The sequence below is a fragment of the Lissotriton vulgaris genome, chromosome 8 (assembly GCF_964263255.1).
Source record: "Lissotriton vulgaris chromosome 8, aLisVul1.2, whole genome shotgun sequence".
Lineage (NCBI taxonomy): Eukaryota > Metazoa > Chordata > Amphibia > Caudata > Salamandridae > Lissotriton > Lissotriton vulgaris.
In genome coordinates this window covers 843,804,341-843,824,446 of record NC_141696.1, presented here as the reverse complement: position 1 = coordinate 843,824,446, position 20,106 = coordinate 843,804,341, and the positions used below count along the sequence as shown (strand labels likewise).

The 20,106-nt window shown below is 41.6% G+C and overlaps 1 protein-coding gene across 2 annotated transcripts in view; it reads right to left on the bottom strand.

Moving 5' to 3' along the window:
- Nucleotides 1–20,106, bottom strand: part of COL4A1 (collagen type IV alpha 1 chain) — a 515,832-nt gene that overhangs the window by 94,110 nt on the left and 401,616 nt on the right. For both annotated transcript variants that reach the window (XM_086934756.1, XM_086934755.1), the window contains exons 31-34: nucleotides 18,521–18,634; nucleotides 17,219–17,386; nucleotides 13,322–13,411; nucleotides 3,210–3,362 (exon numbers count right to left, since the gene is read on the bottom strand). In XM_086934756.1, the coding sequence (XP_086790882.1) occupies nucleotides 3,210–3,362; nucleotides 13,322–13,411; nucleotides 17,219–17,386; nucleotides 18,521–18,634 (525 nt within the window). The remainder of the gene's footprint in view (nucleotides 1–3,209; nucleotides 3,363–13,321; nucleotides 13,412–17,218; nucleotides 17,387–18,520; nucleotides 18,635–20,106) is intronic.

Below are 20,106 nucleotides of genomic sequence, written 5' to 3'. Positions count from 1 at the left end.
GAAAGCTGCAGGTCCGGACAGGGACCCTGGTGACTTATTTCGTGTGGACTCAGAGAATTGGAGTATGCACATTAATATCTTATCAAATGCTATTCTTAAAGGGGCCAAAATATCTGCCAGTTGGAAGGCTGCCGAGATAGTACCAATATATAAAAAGCCATAGAGACTCACCCCTAAACCTTAGGTCCATAAGTTTGATTGGTGTTACAAAAAAAGATTTTAGTAGACAAATTGTAATGAGACTACAGAAGTGGATAAATGAGACCCAAGTCCCTGTCACATTGCAGGCAAGATTTTGTAGCGGTATTAGCACTATAGACAAGTCCTTCAAACTTATGGCAATTTATTTGAAAACAGTTGTCCTCCAAAAGGTGCACCTTTATATGGTCTTTGTGGACCTGAAGTCCACATTTGACTTGGTTCCCAGCCAAAAACTATTGGTGGTACTTCAACTAATGGGGCTCCCTGTTGAGTTACTAAATGTTATAGCGAGATTGCACCAGGACATATATGCACAGTTCAGATGGGCACCCTGGGAGAGCTAACAAAGCGAATAGCAACTCCCAAAGTGGTCCGCCAAGGCTGTGTCCTTGCTCCGACCTTATTTTCCCTATATTTCATGATGTCACCTGTTTGGGAGCTTTTGACAGTGATGCATGAGGTTTGCAGGGAAGAAAATACCCCTGTTATTGTTCGTAAACAGCACTCTGCTGGTCTCTAAGACCCGATGGGTCTACAGATGCTGGTCGATCATTTTGCAGACTTGTGCAGAAAGAGGACTAACAATGAATCATTAAAAAACTACATTTTTGACCAATAATCCACATAAGTCACTTAAAGGAACCATTACGTTAGAGGGTATAGAACTCGAAAGAGTCCCAGAATCTGATTATCTAGGTATACGTTTAAGCACTGGTCCTCCCAAGTAAAGAAGAGTAGTGTACATTTATGCCATCATGAATCTGGGATACAAAAACTCAGTTGGGCGTTTAAAACTAGGCCTATCCTACCCGTTCTGAAAGTTTATTAGTTAAAGGCAGAAGGTTGTGCCCTTTATGGAGCAGAGCTGTGGGACTTTGCAGGGTTATCTAGTTTGAGAAAAGTTGAGATAAACTTTTTAAGATCCTTGATTGGGCTTCCGGATAGCACGCCCTTGTTGCCCCTATGTTGGGACTTGAGTGCAAAGTGGATTATCCATAAAGCACAGCTAAGACCAATTTCATTTTGGAGACATAAGTCATCACCTGCTATAATGGAATAGTATAATGTTTTCAAAGAGATAGTCGAATTAGACACGAACCATAGGCTACACTGGATTTGGTTGATTAAGGAGATTCTCTCTCAAATCGGCCTTGTGGAAACCTGGCCAGATTGCCCCCTGTTTATATCTAATGTCGCACTTAAAGAAGGTTTTTGGGCTCATAAATGGGCAATAGAGACAAGCAATAGCAGACAAGGAGCTCTAGCTGTTGCCTTTTTAAATAAAAAATCCCATAGCATGTCTGAACCTGTCTTAAACTATATCTCGGCTCCCTTAGCTAGGCAATTGTACATCAGGTTTATACATGGTTCACTCCCCTGGTAGTCTTTCTGTGCAAAAAAGAAATCTAGGATAGATAATAGCTTAGCTTGCCCAACTTGCCAGCATCCTTACAAGAATCTGCAGCACTTTTCCTTCTTATGCCTTGCATATGCAAAAGCTAGGATGTTCTGGATTCTCTCTATTTGTATGCAGTTGGTGCTAGGCAATGTCTAGTGGTCCTAAGGCTCTTGCAAGCAGAGACAAAAAAAATCTATTGTCTGTGCAGTAGCGAAATATTTTCAGTGGAACTGGATTATCAGGGAAAAATCGTGAAAGCATTCTGTGTCAGAAGTTGGAGATGCTCCCTAGAATTATACTTAGATTACATTAAGGAGAGACTGGGGGTGAATCACTTTCTTAATTCATGTCTAGCAAATCCCCTCACTTTTGAGGCTAGGAGATCTGGAGCAGTATAAATGTCAATTTTTAGTACACGTATAATGAACTGGGAAATATAAAGAAATGGTTTTAGTTTAGAATAAGTAAGATATGGTTACTATATATTGTTGATTTAGGTGTTTTAATATGCTATTATATTTGGTGTTTTATGTATATTATTTATTGATTTTAAATAATGTGTTTTTTTGTACTTGTAGTATCCTTCATTATAAGTGTTGTGTGTAGTATCTGGTATTATAGCTAACACTGATATGTATTGTAAATCAGTGTTAGCTAAATTAGAATGTTAGCTCTGCATTCTGGCTGTTCCTAGTGATAGAATGTTTGCACTTGAAAGTAGTCGGTTGAAGGATCCTGATCAGACCTGACGGTGGCTGCGCTGCTGCGGCTGAAGTGTTAACCATCCAACCTAAGAAATCATCCTCAATGATCAACCTACCGCTGCCTTTGTACATCATTTCAGTACTTTTATGGTTTACATATCGAATAACGTTGTTTGATTGACGGATTCAATACTGGAGAACTATAGCTTTGTTAGCAAGTGTAATGTTAGCTGTAATTCAATTGAGAGATTGAAGTTTAATCCCTTTCAAATGTGCCAAAAATTGTGGGCATTTAGAAAAGCTTAAAGGTAATACATTTATCTGTGACTTCTGTATGTTTCTGAAAATGAAAATCTGCTCGGGAGATTGAAGGCTTTAGAACCACGTAGACTCCAAAATGAAATGGTTGTTTTAAATGCAAGCATAAAAATATCATGCTCAAATGATATGAAATCAATCATTAGTTGATAATCTGAGGGCAGGAAAGATCTGTTTTTTACCGAATGAAATGAAATCTAATCATTCTTTAATTAAGAATCTCATCTCAGATGGTAGTGGGCATACGAGAATGTCAACGACCACCCACTGGGCCAACACTGATGTAGTCATGTTGAATAGTGGGTCTGGTGGCTCAGTGGATGAATGTATCCACTGCAAGTAACTGTGATTGGCCTCATGTTCATGGGTCCAGCCTTTCATCCTTCCAATTATGATGAAATGAGTACAGTATGATAACAAAAACATCTGCTACTTCAGGGTAAGATACCCTTCAGCGTGAACATATGCTTTATACATATTCATGTTAACTTTATGGGCTGTACCCTTTATGTTTATCTCCAGCCTTCCATGCTAACACTGTTTTGCCAGTTTTAGTTTGCATGAAAGTGATGCCAATCTCAACTTACCTTGCTCTCCTTTTTCACCTTTATCGCCTTTCATATGCTCCATGTCAGTCACTGACAGAATTCCAGGAATACCAGGCAAACCAGCTTCACCCTTGTCACCTTTAAATCCAATAATCCCTGTTTCGCCAGGAACACCAGGATAACCTCGATCACCTTGGGAGGAATAAAAGAGCCAGCATGTTAACCCACACAAGCCAACAAGTATTCCTAGACACACAACCACAGAATAGCCTGTCCACGGCCTTCTACAGAGGACGATTTCCTCGTCTCCTACCTTAATAATTTACCTATGAACTTGCCCAAAGCGATCAAGGTGTTTAAGTATAATGACATTATTATTGGAAAATAAATCTTTTTAAAACTAAACTCATACTACGGTCGCAAAACTTCATCTTCATGCTACTTGGTATGAGTGCTAAACATTACTCAATGATATATTGGGATTGGCCTGAATTCCCTTCTGCTTCTAGTACTAGTATAATATGCGTGTGGTTTTTGTCACAAATGCCAGAGAGAGTCCCCTGCACTGCCTCGCCCATCACACTGAAAAGAAAATGGGTGTAGAATATTGGCTCCTTCACTACCAAGTAGCAGGTGCTCTTGTGATTTCCATCGTCACTGCAGACATGTGTGGTGATTGGTAGGTAGGTAAGGATGACTCCATCTTCCATTCATCTGAGATCAGTAAACTGAGTACCACTTATCTGGGTGACAGTGACACCTCTGGCCATTCTATGATGGGTTGCGCTATTTAGAGCCCAGCGACTATTTTTACGCTGTGGCAGTGAGCAGAGTGAGTTATTTCCAGCCATTTTTTCCCAAAGTAGGAATTTGATTTTCAGACACCTTAGAGCGGAAATGCTGAGCTGAGTATTCCTCTTTCTTTTTCTGAACTGCGCTGTCTAAAATAATACACAAATTCCGAGAAATATTGGGTTAAATGAATTTACTTTACACACTGCAGGCATATTAAGGCAAGCAGGTGACTTTGCGCTGTGTCAGCGCTGCCCAACATGATACGCCCTTTGGGGCAGATTTATGTTAACTGGCGCATCCCGAGGGATGCGCCAGTTAACGTGCGCCACAGCTACGCCACCCATGGTGCGCCGAATTTATAATGCGGCGCACCATGGTGGAAAAACGGCACAGATGCGTGACGCATCTGTGCCGGAAATGTGACGCATTGCTGGAGTTGCGTCGCAAGCGCGACGCAGCTCCATCAAGGCTCGGGGGTGCCCCATCTACACAATGCTGCATCAAGACCTACGCCTTCTTCAAGCAGGCGCAGGGTTTTGACGCAGCATTGGCCAGAAAGTGACTGAGTGAAATCTCATAGATTTCACTCAGCCACTTTCAGGAGGCGTTCCTGCGCAGGAACGTCCCCACCTGCGCAGGAACGCCTCCTTATGGCGCAAGGCTTTACAACGTGACGCATCTCCTAGATGCGTCACGTTGTAAATAGGGCGCATTGTTTGCGCCGCAGTTGCGTCAAATAAAGTGACGCAATTGCGGCGCAAGGGCATCATAAATCTGCCCCTATATATTTAAAGTGATCAGCAACAGCAGTTCTGTGGTATGACATGGTTTATAAAAAACACAGTATTATTATTAGCAAACCCTTCACATCGATAAGAAAAGTGATAGAGAAAGTGGACTCTTTTGTCATTACTTTATCCCTAACACTTTACGTTTAAGGAACACAACATTTTCAATTTAAATTTCTCATTAATCCATGTCGGAGAATCATTTTTAAGCAACTCACCTAGTAAAATCCTAAGCAGATCTGAAGAGTCAACCTTGGTGTTGTGATTCAGATGGTAGCCAAAGGATTTTTTTTACTTTTAGAAACTCCACGTCAGAGTTAATAATATTAGAATGTATGCCAACACTTGCTTTCTTAGTAAAAACCCATTTTCTGATTGTATCTCCTAAATATTCTTTAGCACATTAGAAAAAGCATATTGTTACACTTTGGCAAAACTAAGCACTTCTAAGCCCTTCCATGATAGCTTTTCATGGACTGGCATGTAAGCTTAGAAACCCCTTTATACATGATTTACCGGCATATGTTGGGTACTGAGCTTTCATATTCAGCCCTAAAGCAAGCCAACCACATGGCAATTAAGGCATAGCGACTGTGTCTAATTAAGCGCTGTAATACTCAACTAAGATTTGACAAAACACATTGAAAAAATGCAATCTTAGATTAGGTAGAAAATCCTCTCCAATTGAATATACTAAAGTTATATTCAGCGTATCTCTGCATATGTCAAGTACTGTGATGAATAAACATTTTTGTCTCCATGATGAATTGCACGGGAGCCAGAACGCTAGGGATACCAAGCAACTGAGAATGGTCCAATATTTATGGACCTCAAATGTCCTGGTCTGGAAACACTGCATCTGTTTTACTAGATACAGATCTGCATGTTAAGCAAAATATTTTTGGAAGTGGGTGAGAGGCTAAGCACAGAGGCACAATCCGCCGTTCCAACACCTCGAACAACAAGGGGAGAGCAGAAAATGTTCCCCCAGAGAGTGCACGTCCTCCTCATCCCTAGACACCCATCCAGACCCCACCTCCAATGCCCAATACCCGCACTAGCCTTCGACATATATTTACTACCTCCTCAGAGCAGGTAGTAAATGTCTGTGTTAAACTCCCCAGAATAAGGGGAATTCTATGCTAAAGGACTTGTCATCTCAGATCCAGCAGGTGATTCCCCATTCTAGGCAGTTTATTTCATGACCCCCCCCCCCCCTCCCCACACCCCACTTCATTAATTATATTACTGCTCAGAATCGCACATTTCACCACATTATCTCCCAATTAATTAACAGCATACTCCCAATTAAGATCTTAATACATATGTTGGGGCCCAATTCACCAAGAAGGTTATATGATCAGGTTTGACTTACATTTGAAATACTACGGACTTACTCATGGTTTTCAGGAGTAAGCAAGGACTAGTCTTGCTTTACGTCTGGAATTCAGGATTATTACTAGAGCAAGTCAGAGCAAAATCTTAGTGAATTGTCCCCAAAATCTTTATAATAAATTGTGCCCATAAGTCTTCTGCAAAACATGAATTCAACATAGCCACATTAGGACCTGATCTAAAGACTGCCGCCTGTCAGGGTCAAAGAAGGCCTTGTGTCAACCATCCTGAAGGATTACTGCCTGCCATATGTAGAGATCATCGATGGGGCAGTAGTAATCTCTATGTCATCACAGGAATTGCCACCATGAAGGTTCCTCTAAAGAAAGTGCAAGTTTGGTACATGACTGGTACATGACTGGCATCTTTCAGGAAGCTGCACGACAAACGTTTTTGTTTTTCAAAAACAAACTCCCAAAACAGGAGTTTGTAACTGAAAAACCAATGACCCCCACACTCAGGCTATGTGGTGGTCATTTTTAGGGCGAGCATTCAAGACCTCTTGTATATACTTTAGTATATACTTATATACTTTAGTACTTTATACTTTAGTATATACTTATATGTGTATGTACTTCGTGGGCTCTGGAGATCAGCCCTGGGACTTGTCTGCTTCCACTTAGGGACATTTTTCTGTTCAACTGCCTCTATTTAACTGTCTTGATATAAAACAACCAGCAGAGGTCAGTAAAAAGCAGAATTGCTTTCTGCTGAGGGACTTTCTTTTTTTTATTTTTCTGGCAACAGCCTCTATTTTTTTTCTTGATAGAAAACGACCAGCAGAGGTCATTAAAATACCAGAATCACTTTAGCATCACTAGATTCCAGTCCATAGAAATTGTCTTCCACGAGCACCCGTAGACAATGATATTTTTTTCAAATCTTGTATTTGCAGAGATATGACCACCGAAGGCCCTGATTTTATATTAAAAACAGAGCTTTGATTATAGCATTTCCCGCTGAAAGGCAATATTTCTCTCCATGCGTTCCCATACCTGGTATGTCACACAGTTTGGTGCTTACTTTCCCTCCATGTTAAAGAACAGTAGATGTTTCAGAAACAAGGCTAATGTGCTGCATAGCTAAATACATATAAGGTCCCAAAGGCAAGACCAATTGCATTGCAAATGCTTGTTTTTTATCTGTTCAAGACTGCCAGGTTTTTCCATCCAGGGAGTGGTATAACGTCCTTACTCAAACAGCCCATCCCCCATCGGCCCGTTGGAGTTAGCTTTCCGATGGTGGAGACAGCAGGACACGGCAGTCTGAAAGATGGTCTGCAATACTCTAAATATGGTGGGCAGACTGTGGGTTTGGCAGACAAGTTAATGCACCATGATTTTAGTGGATAAACCTGTCTGCCAAACTCGAAACTATTCCTTAACCTTTCGTCAAATTTAGCTTTTCTTACAAGAAAAACTCAATATAATTTTCAAAACTGCTCCAAAAGGTAAAAGTATTTTGCACGTTACTTTGTCACAACAGATTTTGGGCGTAAATTCAGAAATTAATAAAAAATAATTCCCGCTCATTACAAGTTACTGTGTATCCACTCCACAGACTAGCAACAAAACCTACCTCAAGAAACAGCTCAATATATCCTTTTAACTAAGCAAGTTCAGAACTTATGTCAGAACGATGTAAACTACCTCATCCTTAATATCCCGGGGACAAGGTGAGGCGGGTGGGACCTGCTGTCGCACGCCCACAATACAATGCAGTAGAGCAGGAGGGAGGGGGGAGGAGAGGGTGGGACGGGAGGGGCGAAGGGAAGGAAGAGGGGGGAGGGGAGTTAGTCACGTATGTCTTGTCAGTAATGTCCGTTATGTCCTTGTCTATGTCACGGCAAATACAAAAAAATTTGAGATATCGCCCAAAACACTGTTATCACCAGACTCTACACAAGGTGCTAGCTCACAATACAGCACCACCAATGATTGGTCTAACTCCGCCAAACGACGCGTGAACCATTGCAGTAGAACAATTGTCACAGTTTAACAATAAGATACTATCAACAGATCTTAAGATTATCTCCCTTAAAGTTAAAGGCCTTAACCACCCGATCAAAAGGAGGAAAGTACTAGATTACCTAGCCAAGACCAAAGCTGACATCATCCTGCTGCAAGAAACCAAACTATCCACAACTGAAGCAGGCAAGCTTAGAGCCAGATGGATAGGGCAGGTAGCATGCTCACCAGCCATGGGCAAAAAGAGAGGGGTCATTACCCTGATCAATACCAAATCAAACATAACCATTGAGAAGGTGCAGCAGGACGACAATGGCAGACTACTAATCACACACCTTAAAAGAGGAGAAGACACCCTAATAGTGATAAACATCTATGCACCAAACACTGACGACACATTATTCTGGGAGGGAATAGCTAAGAAACTAGAAACCACTAGCTCACACAGCATGATGGTTGTAGCTGCCGACTTCAACGTGGCGCTGGACCAACCCCTAGACAGGCAATCAAAAACGCTAGCTCGCACCCCAACATCCCACAAGGCACTAACGTACTTATGCAAAAGATTTAATCTAGTGGACCCGTGGCGACTACAGCACCCCGATACCAGAGACTACACCTTCTATTCGAACCCACACAACTCATACAGCAGAATAGACTACATTCTCATCTCAGGTACCCACACGCACCTAATAGAATATGCAGAGATTGCAGCCAGAAGAATATCAGATCATGCCTGCATTCGCCTACACCTCACAGGGAGACATAAAGATCACACAACACGCAGATGGCGACTCAACACCACTACCATCGCCAAACAAGAAGATAAGAACAGAGTCCAGAAAGCCATTGATGACTACATCAAGGACAGCGACACTCCAGACTTAGACCCTAAAACCCTGTGGGAAGCACTCAAAGCAACCATAAGAAGCGTGCTAATAGAAATCAAAGCCAGAAGGGATAGAGAGGCCAAAGCACAGCTAGCAGAGCTACTAGAAACAAGACACATCAGTGGCACCACAAACCAACACACACTAACAGAACACACTAAGAGTAAATACAAGTTTAATAGAATACTCAGCGAGCGGGCTGGACTATGGATAAAAAAATATAAACAAATCAACCTGTGCGAAGCTAACAAGGCAGGAAAAACACTAGCCTCATACCTCAAGTACAAACAAAGGCAACACTACATCACAGCAATCACAGACACTGCCAGTAAAACACACACCCGGCACAGGGACATCCTAAACACATTCATGGAATTCTATAAGGAGCGCTACAACAAAGAAGACAACCTAAACACAGTGGGTACAAAGAGCTACCTTGAGAACTGCATCCTTCCTAAGATATCGACAGAAGAAGCGCTAGCGCTAGGCCAGGACATCAAAACACTTGAAGTCAAGACAGCCATTAAGGCCCTAAAACACAACAAAGCACCAGGTCCCGACGGTTACACAGCCACATTCTATAAATCCTTCCCAGATCAGCTAACACCAGTATTAACGAAAGTTTTCAACCATTGCGGGAGGGTAGGGGAAGTAACAGAGACAATGTCACAGACCAACATCATAGTCATCCCCAAGGAGGGTAAAGACCCACAATTGCCGAAAAAATACCGCCCAATATCACTCATAAACCTAGACTGCAAAATATACACGAAAATCCTAGCAACGAGATTCAATAGATTGCTCCCACAACTAATATGGAATACACAGGTAGGATACATAAAAACCTGAATGTCAAGCGACAACACTAGACTGCTCTGTCAAATTATCGAACACTGCTCGAATTTAGACAACACGGCAATAGCAATTATGCTTGATGCTGAAAAGGCATTCAACAGAGTCTCTTGGCACTTTCTAGAGGAATGCATGCAAGCATATAACCTGGGAGAAGCATTCACAAAGAAAGTTATGGCCCTCTACAGAAGCCCCAAAGCACAGATTGCCATCAATGGAACGACCTCGCCCACCTTCAACCTCCAGAGAGGGACCAGGCAAGGTTGCCCACAATCCCCATTGTTGTTCCTACTAGCACTAGAACCACTGATCAAGGCCATCCTAGCAAACAAGGACATAGCAGGCATAACCATTAACAACACCACAGCTAAACCAGCCGCCTACGCGGATGACCTACTAATCACAACAGAAGACCCGTACAAATCCATACCGGCCCTCATGAACACAATTGACGAGTACGCATCTCACTCTGGCTACAAGCTAAACAGAGATAAATCCGAGTGTATGCCACTGAATATACACACAACCAAGAAAGTACTGGGCAACTCAGGGCTAGCCTGGCAAACGAGATCTGTCAAATATCTAGGAATCAACTTTGGGAACAAACTAAGAATAACCCTAAACAAAACGAGAAGAACACCCTAGACAAGATAAAAGGGCTACTGGAAAACTGGTCACCCAAGTTTATCACGTGGTGGGGCAGAATTGACACAGTTAAAATGACGATCACCCTGTTAGTTAACTACTTAGTTAGCATGCTCCCACTATCACTAACAGATGACTTCCATAAGAAAATAGACCAAATACTCAACAAATTCATCTGGGGAGACAAAAAACAAGAATAGGCCTCCAGACACTGAGACTGAGGAAGGAACTAGGTGGCCTCAACCTTGCAGACCTGAGAACCTTCCAGTACGCCTTTACGGCCAGACAGGGAATACACTGGATAAAACAAAACCAACAATACACCCCCACCCGGCTACTATTAGAGAGAGCCGTCCTTGACAACAGTAACCCATTAACCCTCCTCACAACAAACAGACAGACACTAAAAGGAAACCCGGTATTCAAGTTAACAAAACAAGCACTTCTGAAAGTAGATCAAAAGTTAGTAACAAGCATCAAAAACTCAATGTGGGTAGCACTCTGGGCAAACCCCAAAATCAAATACAGAGGCAGACCCTTCGATATAAAAACATGGAAATAATTAGGCCTCTTACACCCAGCACAGCTAGAAGGGAAGGGCATGCCCCTTACGTTCAACAAATGAGGGAAAAACACGCCCTCCCAGATGTAGAACAATACCATTTTTTGGCTATCAAATCAGCCATCACAAAAGCGAGACTAAGCAAGTCGACTCCCTCAATCTTCCAGTATATGGAAAACATAAATAAGACAGGTCACCAAGTTTACCATCTGTACAAACTTCTGCGCCCAGCTTCCACAAAGCTCAACGCCAAAAGTACAAACTACTGGGAAACACAGATAGGCTCAAAACTCTCAGAACAAGATGCACATACCATATGGAGGTCCCTAACTTGCAACATGATATCTCCAGTAATATCCCAAACAAAATTCTGGCTGCTACACCAAGCATATTGGACACCAGCTCGACTAGCATAACTAGGTCTCATAGAGAACGACCGTTGCTGGAACTGTAAGAAAGAAAAAGGCGACCTAGCCCACCTCATCTTCTATTGCAGCAAAGTCAACAAATTCTGGGGGAAGGTATTCGACTTTACCAACAAGGTCCTAGACCGTACCCTGAGACAGGAATTCTGCACCATAGTAACAGCACACATGAACATGGACGTTACCTCACAACAAGACAGAAACCTGCTTGACTTCCTCCTGACTAGTGCTACAAAAATAGTGCTGGCCAAGTGGAAAAACACCACCGAAGCCACTTTCAAAGGGTGGCTAAACTGGGTGACGTACCTAAGAGGTGCTGACAACACTGCACGTAGAAACACACATTGGAGAAAGCCCAACAGAGAAATGTGGTCATCCTTAGACAATTTCCTAGACCCACACAAACCGCCTTAAACAGCTATGGGCAGGCCACACAGAGAATACCATTCACAGTGCACGATGGTCGATCCTCAACTAGCAGCCAAACGCCTTTATGTTATATGTTACATATGATGTTATATGTTATATGTTCACGTTATATGTTAAAACTAAGTACAGGGCCGGAAACCAAGCAGTCCACTACAACCAAGCCACAAACATCGCAAGCCAAGCCGGACACCCTAGGAGCCACCCAACAACCTATCAAAATCTCTATGTAACCCGAATATGCAAATGTACCAGCGAAGTGTAATAACTGTTATATGTATATAAATATTCTGTGAAGGAAAAACAATAGAAATATATTACAAAAAAAACAGTCTTAATTTAGCACATTTTAGCAATGTTTTTCTTTGAATTTGCTGATCAGTTGTTATTACACAAGATGTTCTATGTACACATGACTTTTGCTGTCTAAATATGGAGACTAAAGTATTGCCAAATGTAGGGATTTCATGGCTTTTATCCAAAATAAATCAATAAAAAAAGAATATAAATAATATACTTCAAAAACGCAAATTGTTTTTTTAGGAGAATTTTCTGCAAAAGCCATAAAATGTGCACTAAGATGTAAGTGAATGAAAATTTTATATGGTGCAAGTTAATTAAATTATAAAATGATGATTATCATCTACATAAACCACTGGAATTAGATGGAATATGGGACACTGATTATCAGGAAATGACTGAGACATAGGGGATCCTTGGTAAAAAAATATTGAGAATATTACCAATATAATTATAATGATTTTGAAAATTGGCTGATTATCGCATCTCAGTTGCTAGTAACAGCTTGCTGTTCCAGATGACTCCTCCACCCAAATTAAAAAGGGAAAGAATTTCTGTTCTAAAAATGTACGTTAATATAAAGGTTGAAAACAACAAACCCACGTCCATGAACACAGGTACCCAGGACCGGACTGGCCATAGCGGGCACCGGGCAATCCCCCGGTGTGCCGCACGGGTGGGGGCCGGTTTTGTTACAGGTCCGCAAATTCGGCCCTGTACTAAAATCGGCCGAAAACCGGCCCTGGCAAAGAGCTCGGCGGCACAACCAACACCCCCCGGCTGAGCACTGTGCCTGGGCCGGTTGTGGTTCCCAGTCCGGCCCTGCAGGTATGCATGCACAGAACTCTACTTTCCCCACTAAGGTGCTTCCACAAACGACAACTCATGGCTTTTAGAACTTAAATCTTTTTAAATGGTCTAGCATCCTGAGGTGGAAAATGAATTACAAGAGTGATCTTTTCATTAAAAATTGATATCTAACATTTGTAAAGTGTAGTTGGGATCGAATAGCCCCCGTTTCATTACCTCACAACTCGGGAGGTTTTGGAAACAGGCTAGACCCCATTAGAAGGCATTGTGTAAAATAAGTAAGGAACCTTTCTTACCTTTTTCCCCTGGGCCACCTGTATTTCCAGTTAACCCAGTTGGCCCTGGTTCTCCAGGCGTTCCCATGACTCCCATTTCACCTTTGGATCCTTGAAATAAACACAAACATGGGCAAAATTTACTTTCTCGAAATAATGTATGAAAGATTGTGTGCTTTGAAATGTTGGTTTTTGTCTAATTATCAAGTACCACGTTTAGTTTTTGTGGTATTCATCCAAACCCAATTGCTGTAGCAGTAATCACTTTCTCCATTTTATACTCCCTCCAGGTCTTTTAGAGGTTCTGAGCCTTTCAAATGAAACCATAACACCTCCACAAAATCAAATCAGATTATGGTCTACAATACAAACATATGTATGGTCCTAATACCGACAGCTAAAAGGCACTTAAATGCCATGCTAATGGAAGATTGTGCACTGTATGTGCTGTTTAATAAAAACAACTAAATTGATACAATTACCTTATGTTGCGTCATGGAAATATACATATGGCTTACACTATGTATTGCAGTTGTCCTTACTTCCACAGGGGAAGCACAAGATATTCTAACATTACTTACCAAAGAAGGAATAACCAAAGACACAAACAGAAATAGGAAATTTAGATGGATTTTGCAGAGTGCTGTACATGGGTGATCAAACACTTTTTGCATTTTAAGACCCCCTTAAATGTTGCCAATACTAAAGTTACAGACAATAAGGGACATATTTATGAGTCACCTTACGTCGCCACGCAATGTGATGAGGGAGCGATGCAGCATAAAAAAGAGAATAATGAATCCACGCAAGGCCACCTGAGTGGTTTCATAAATCTCGAGTCATGCAACACAGAGCAAAACGCCGGGGAGGCGTTTACATGGGCGTTGCGAGGGTGTTCCTATGCAACATCCATGGATTTTGCCACATTCTCAGATTTACCAGAAGTGGTAAACCTGGGAATGTCCAAAAACGTATGCCTCCCCCGGTGAGGGGTAACGGGGGAGAAATATGGGTGTTTCTCCTCGTTTTTACCTCTTTCTATGTGTACTGCAGAATGCAGCACAAATAAAAAGAGGAAAAAGCCTTAGGATTGTTCTTGTGAGGAAGGAGCTCCTTCCTGCACAAAAACAATCCTACTTGCAACGCAGGTACCCTTGCATCATGGTGCAAGGATGCTGGCATTGGCTCTAAGCAGGCAAAACGACGCCAATGCAGGGAAAAGGACAGGAATGCACCATATTCCCTCAAACACGATGCATTCCAGCCCTTTTCCTGTCACGCAGAGCAGCACAGCAAGGTGACCTGCTGCGCTGCCTTGCCCTGCGTGGCTTCCCCATAAATAGGCTACTAATCATCTATAATTTTCTGAAAACAATGGCGCTGAATCATTTATGATTTTGGGAAGCAGTGCTGCATGATGTCTTTTTACGTACTCTTACATGCTTTTGTGAATCAGCTCCAATACGGCTAACTCTCTATTAGTAAAAGCGACATGAGGGCAGTAGCAGCTCCTGGTGGGAGTGCTACCGGGCAGTGACGTGGGGCGGGGGAGGGGCAGGGTGGGGGGTCGTAAACACCGGAATACGGATGAATGCAGGTAAGTTGACAATTAAATCAATAAAACGAATTCCGTTGCGCGCGCTGCATCGACAAATGCAATGCAGCGCGCCAACAAAATTTGTTTTATTGATTTGTCAACTGACCTGCATTCATCCGTATTCCGATGTTTACTACTCCTCACCCTGCCCCTCCTCCGCCCCATGTCACCGCCTGGTAGCACTCCCACCAGGAACCGCTACTGAATGAGGGCACAGTGCTTTCTCTTTGTGTTATTTGCATTTGAGTATGTCTTGAATATCATCAAATATTACTATTTTATTCCTACTTTAGATGTTTCAGGCATATTCACATGCAGTGCTTAATTTGTAAAATAATAAGTGCCAGGGCCCTGACTGACCAGTAGGTCACTGCAGCTTTCACCACCCATTGCCACCGTCATCGCTGCCAATGATGGCACCAAAACGACTACTAACCATCTCTCTTGCCTGGAGGTGCGACAGTTCAGATTATTCCAGGTCCCTAAAGCTAAATGAAGGGTTCGGGATGCAGGTATTATTAGTTGTTATTGTATATTGTATTCATAAATAACCGTTGTTCTGTTCATCTCTAAATTAGATGAGCAGCGCGCCATGTGGCAGACTGTCATAAGTGCGGTGTTGATAATTAAGTGCAGGTGCACAGCACTGGAAACCACGGCTCAAATTAAGCAGTGCTCACATGTAAGAGTATGTAGAAGAGAACTACTGGAGTACAACGGCATACACCAAAATGCTTTTATGAATAGGCCTAGAAATCTTTAGCAGTGGGTATTTACATGTTTCATTATTATATCGATTTTGCTTTCTTTAACTTTGGGGGAATCATGACAAAATTGTCTGATTGTTAATCCAAAGTAAAGTCTTTACATAATTTCTAATAAATGAAACAAATCTGCCTTGTTGTATCGGATTGTATGTCTATCTCATGCACATGAAATCAAGGTGTGCGACACTGCCCCAATCGGTATGGCCAAATCTGTATGAATCAGAGTTATATGCCATTTTAATGCATGTAGTACATCATTTCATATGCAAGACCTCTGCTGGCTTGTTATTATTAGCCTCTTAGCTGTGATTTACGGTTCTCCCCTGCATAGGCATTTGTCGGGCGGCGTATGTTTAATATTGGATGTAGAATGAGGCCTTTTTATTCACCTTCCAAATAGGGGAGGCCCCAGTTGTGATCTTAGTCCCATTGCATAATGTATGGACTTTTTGAGAAAACTATAAAAAATTATGCATTTTAAGTGAAATTACTTTTGAAGGAATTTTACATGAAAAACAAGGGCAAGGGGGATACATTGCTTAGCAAAGCTTTGTAGGGTTCGAGTGGGGGAATTTATAGCCGTGGCACACATCAGTTTCACATTTCCGGAAAGCCGTGTTCTACTCAAATCAGTCTTCCACAGAGAGAACACTTGCACAAAAAATGTGTTCCGTTAAAAAAACACTGGGATTTTCAAATTCCTATAAACGAGTATTATGCCAGATAAGATCTTCTTAACAAGAATGTTGGTTTGGTTTAATTGTAATATATTTGGCGCATTTAAGGATCGTACGTGTAATTGTGGGAATGCCACTTTGAACCTATAAAAACTACTGAATTTCAGGTAGGTTCGTGCTTTCATTTCCTATTGCAATTTAAAATCTCAAAAGACATTGAGCTTTGCAAATTATCTGAAAGCATTCAGTCATGTCCTTGTTTTCCCGTCCTATTTGTTTAATTTGTGACCAGGGACAGATGCTGCAGCAATAAAAATGAAGAGGAATGGAGGATGGATGTATAACTTTCAATTTTTGAGATTTAAGGGAACTCTTAGGAATTAGTTTTAAACTTCTATAGAATGTTCTCTTAATTGTTGCTCTCACTCCATTTCTGTTCCTGCTGGACCGTTAGCTCTCCTTTGGTACTAATCAGATTCTACTCTTCTATCTCAAACGCTAACAAGGTCAAAGTTTATCTCATTATCCTTGGATACCTGTTGTCCTATGGGCAATATATCTTAAATTGGTTATAATGCAGTAAATTTTTAAATCAGCCTCATACATCAGCGGTACTGTTAGCTAATGGTTCATCTAGTCTCTTGGGTTTTATGATTGTCCCTAAGATCATTGATTCTCCGTCAAGGACCCTGAATGGACAAGTTCTACACAAAGAGGAAGTGTTGACATTAAATTCCCAGTAATGTATCTTGACATATTTTCTAATTAAAGATGCTAAATTAGCCCTTCTTGCGGCTCAGGTCAGATTGTAGTTTGTAATTGTTTCATAGTGATGTGAATCTTACAGCATGTTAATGAACATAAAAAGAACTCTCACCTTGATAACCTTGCAGACCTTCTCTTCCAGGTTGACCGGGTGGGCCAGGTATACCGGATACTCCCGGAATTCCAGAAGGTCCGGGAAAACCCTTATCGCCCTTTGGTCCTGGCATGTCCAGCCCTGGAAATCCTGGGAGTCCAGATTCTCCCTTTATCCCTGGAGGTCCTAAAATGTGTGATCAAAAAGCATGAGCATTTATTTGGATGGGGCAGTGTATATTCACATTAACTACTCAATATGTTTTCCATTAAAGGTTGACATGATTTATGAAATAAATCATGTCAACAGCACTAAGTAGATCATGTGTCATTTCAGATGGAGCAAAGGGAGCGACAAGATGGAAGAAGTTGCTATGCTCTATAGACTATGGCTGGGCGGACCGGACTCTTTGTTACAATTTCACCTCTAATACCATCCCTCAATAAAAATGATTTCCTCATTAAGGTAAAATACATCTAATAATTTATAACTAAACAATCCGCTACCTTATTTCAGCAGTGCTGAAATAAGATCTGCTGTCGGTGTTGCCAAGTTAAATTACGCCTGTGACCCATGTTGTCAACGTCATAGAATGAGAAATTGGATTGACCCCTTGGGGTTTAAAACTGAAAACTACAGAATACACGGATTGCAGTAGGGTATTTGATACATATGTCAGGGCGCTCCGGGTGGAAAACAAACTTCAAAGGGCATGTAAAAAAGCAAAATAGAAGGGGTATCAAACAACAAATCCAAAAAGTACTGGAAAAATCCCAAAATGTACAATAAACAACCCCCAAAATTATAAATGCAAACATGGAAAAAGGTTGTAGGATGTAAGCAGACATTGTTTGTATTTTCTGGGAGTTACGTGCCTATGAAGTATGAGCTCCATCTCATTAGCATAGTAATCTATTCAATTAGCAGCAAATAATGAGTAATACAGGAGTCCCTTTGGTCATTGAAAAATGACTTCACGAATAAATGTTTTGTTGTTGATTCCTGAAACAGTTTATCCCCGGGAGGGACAACTGCTTTACAGGTCAGACAAGGGAGACAAAAACGTGTGCATGATTGAGTGTAGGTTATCTGAGGTAATAAATGGAATCAAAAGGAGGTTTGCCCAGAAATAATTTGCATTAAAAGATGTGTCGCTTAATGGCTACATAATGCTCTAATAAACATAACATAGATAACATTACCTTTTCATACATAGAGATCAAATGTTGCTACTGGTTAAGCTGGTAAATCTATTTACAAATGTACAATATTTGGCTCTGCTTTCAGTTATATATCAAGTAGGCACTTTCTCGTTTGTACCTGTCAACCCAGGAGGTCCCTGTGGTCCGGGCGGTCCTGGTGAACCTTGCTGGCCCATTCCTGGTACACCTGGGGCACCAGGTGCGCCTGGTTGTCCAACTCGACCAGGTTCACCTAGACAGAAAGTGCAAGTAAGAGGTTTTACATATATTTTTAATTTTACATATTAACATTACAAATAACAAATGTCATTGTTTGTTAGTTTCATTACCTCTCCCCCAACAAGGAAAGCTCCCCAGACTTGTTATTGAGCTATTCAAACTTTCAAAGACTGCACACAATTTAGCTTCTCCTCTATGTAACTCACGCCTTACAATTTGGATGGAAAATCTCCTGAATGGAGCCACACCCTGTTTTATTTCCCTGCGATTTCTGATTCTCCCTCTTAAATCATACAAGACCACTAAATATTCTACCTGGAAACTGACCTGGAACCACAGACCTGTTTACAGAGATAGAGGGGCACCTTGAGTGCACCCCTCTTTTCAGAGAGGGACTACTGTCATCTCTTTGCAAGATGTGGGGGACTGTATGTATTGGCGGCAGTATGTAGTGAAAGAACATGCATTTTTACTGCTCCCCATGAGGAAGAGATGCTTGCGAGCTTCCTTTTTGTAAAAGTGACCTTTATATTCATGAATTGGGGTACTTAAACTCTATATATTATGGCTCATATGCTGAATAACAGCTAGGTTAGCATGCATGTCTAATCAAGACCATAGTGGAGTTCGTTGGATTCTACATGTGTGGCATATAAAATTATAGTTGGCTTTGCATGAGTCTACCAAGGGTCCAATTTAAATCTGGGATCCTGCATGTTCACATTCCATAGTGACCTAGCCCTTGGTACAGTTTGATCCTGTGGGAGGAGGTGCAGAACCACATGGCCCTTTCAAGAAGTCACTGCGCTTCTGCCTAAGAACCACCTGTTTTTCACCATCATCTTGCCTCCATCTACATACTCAAAGGATCTTGCACCTTTGTATAAAGTTAATACTCATTCTCCCCAAACCAGCTGTAGCCAACTGAGGCGAGACATTTACATATGGCAATCATGCAGCGCTTATGCCTTCTGGGGTGGATCAACTTTTAAGAATTCAGAGATTGCAAATAAACCGGCAATTCAGGCCAACAATCAATACTGCCATCCTGGTTCACAAAGGTAAGCTTACATTTTGTGTAAGACTGCAATTGTTTGCTATTCACAAAGGTATATTACTAGTAGTATTGGTACAACTGCGGAGTCTCTGCACATCAAATGATAGGATTGAGTCCCTGCTCTGCTCCAATTTTCAAGGCTACCTCAGTGGTCTTGCAGTGAGGGTTGAGGGTTGAGTCCAGTCTCAAAAGATTCAGTCCCGTTGTGCCACTTACAATAGGCGTTGTCCCTAGCCTACTTTTGGTTTATCCACTTTAAAACAGGATATTAGAGCTGTGCCGAATGCTAACTTTGACTGGTAGCCTAAAGAGCAAAATTATGGAAATTGCCAAGCAACATGTGAGGGAGGCCCACAAAATCTAGTATATGACCAAACAAACATCATTAAAAATAATAAAGCCATGGCATGTAAGACTGTAATCCGTGA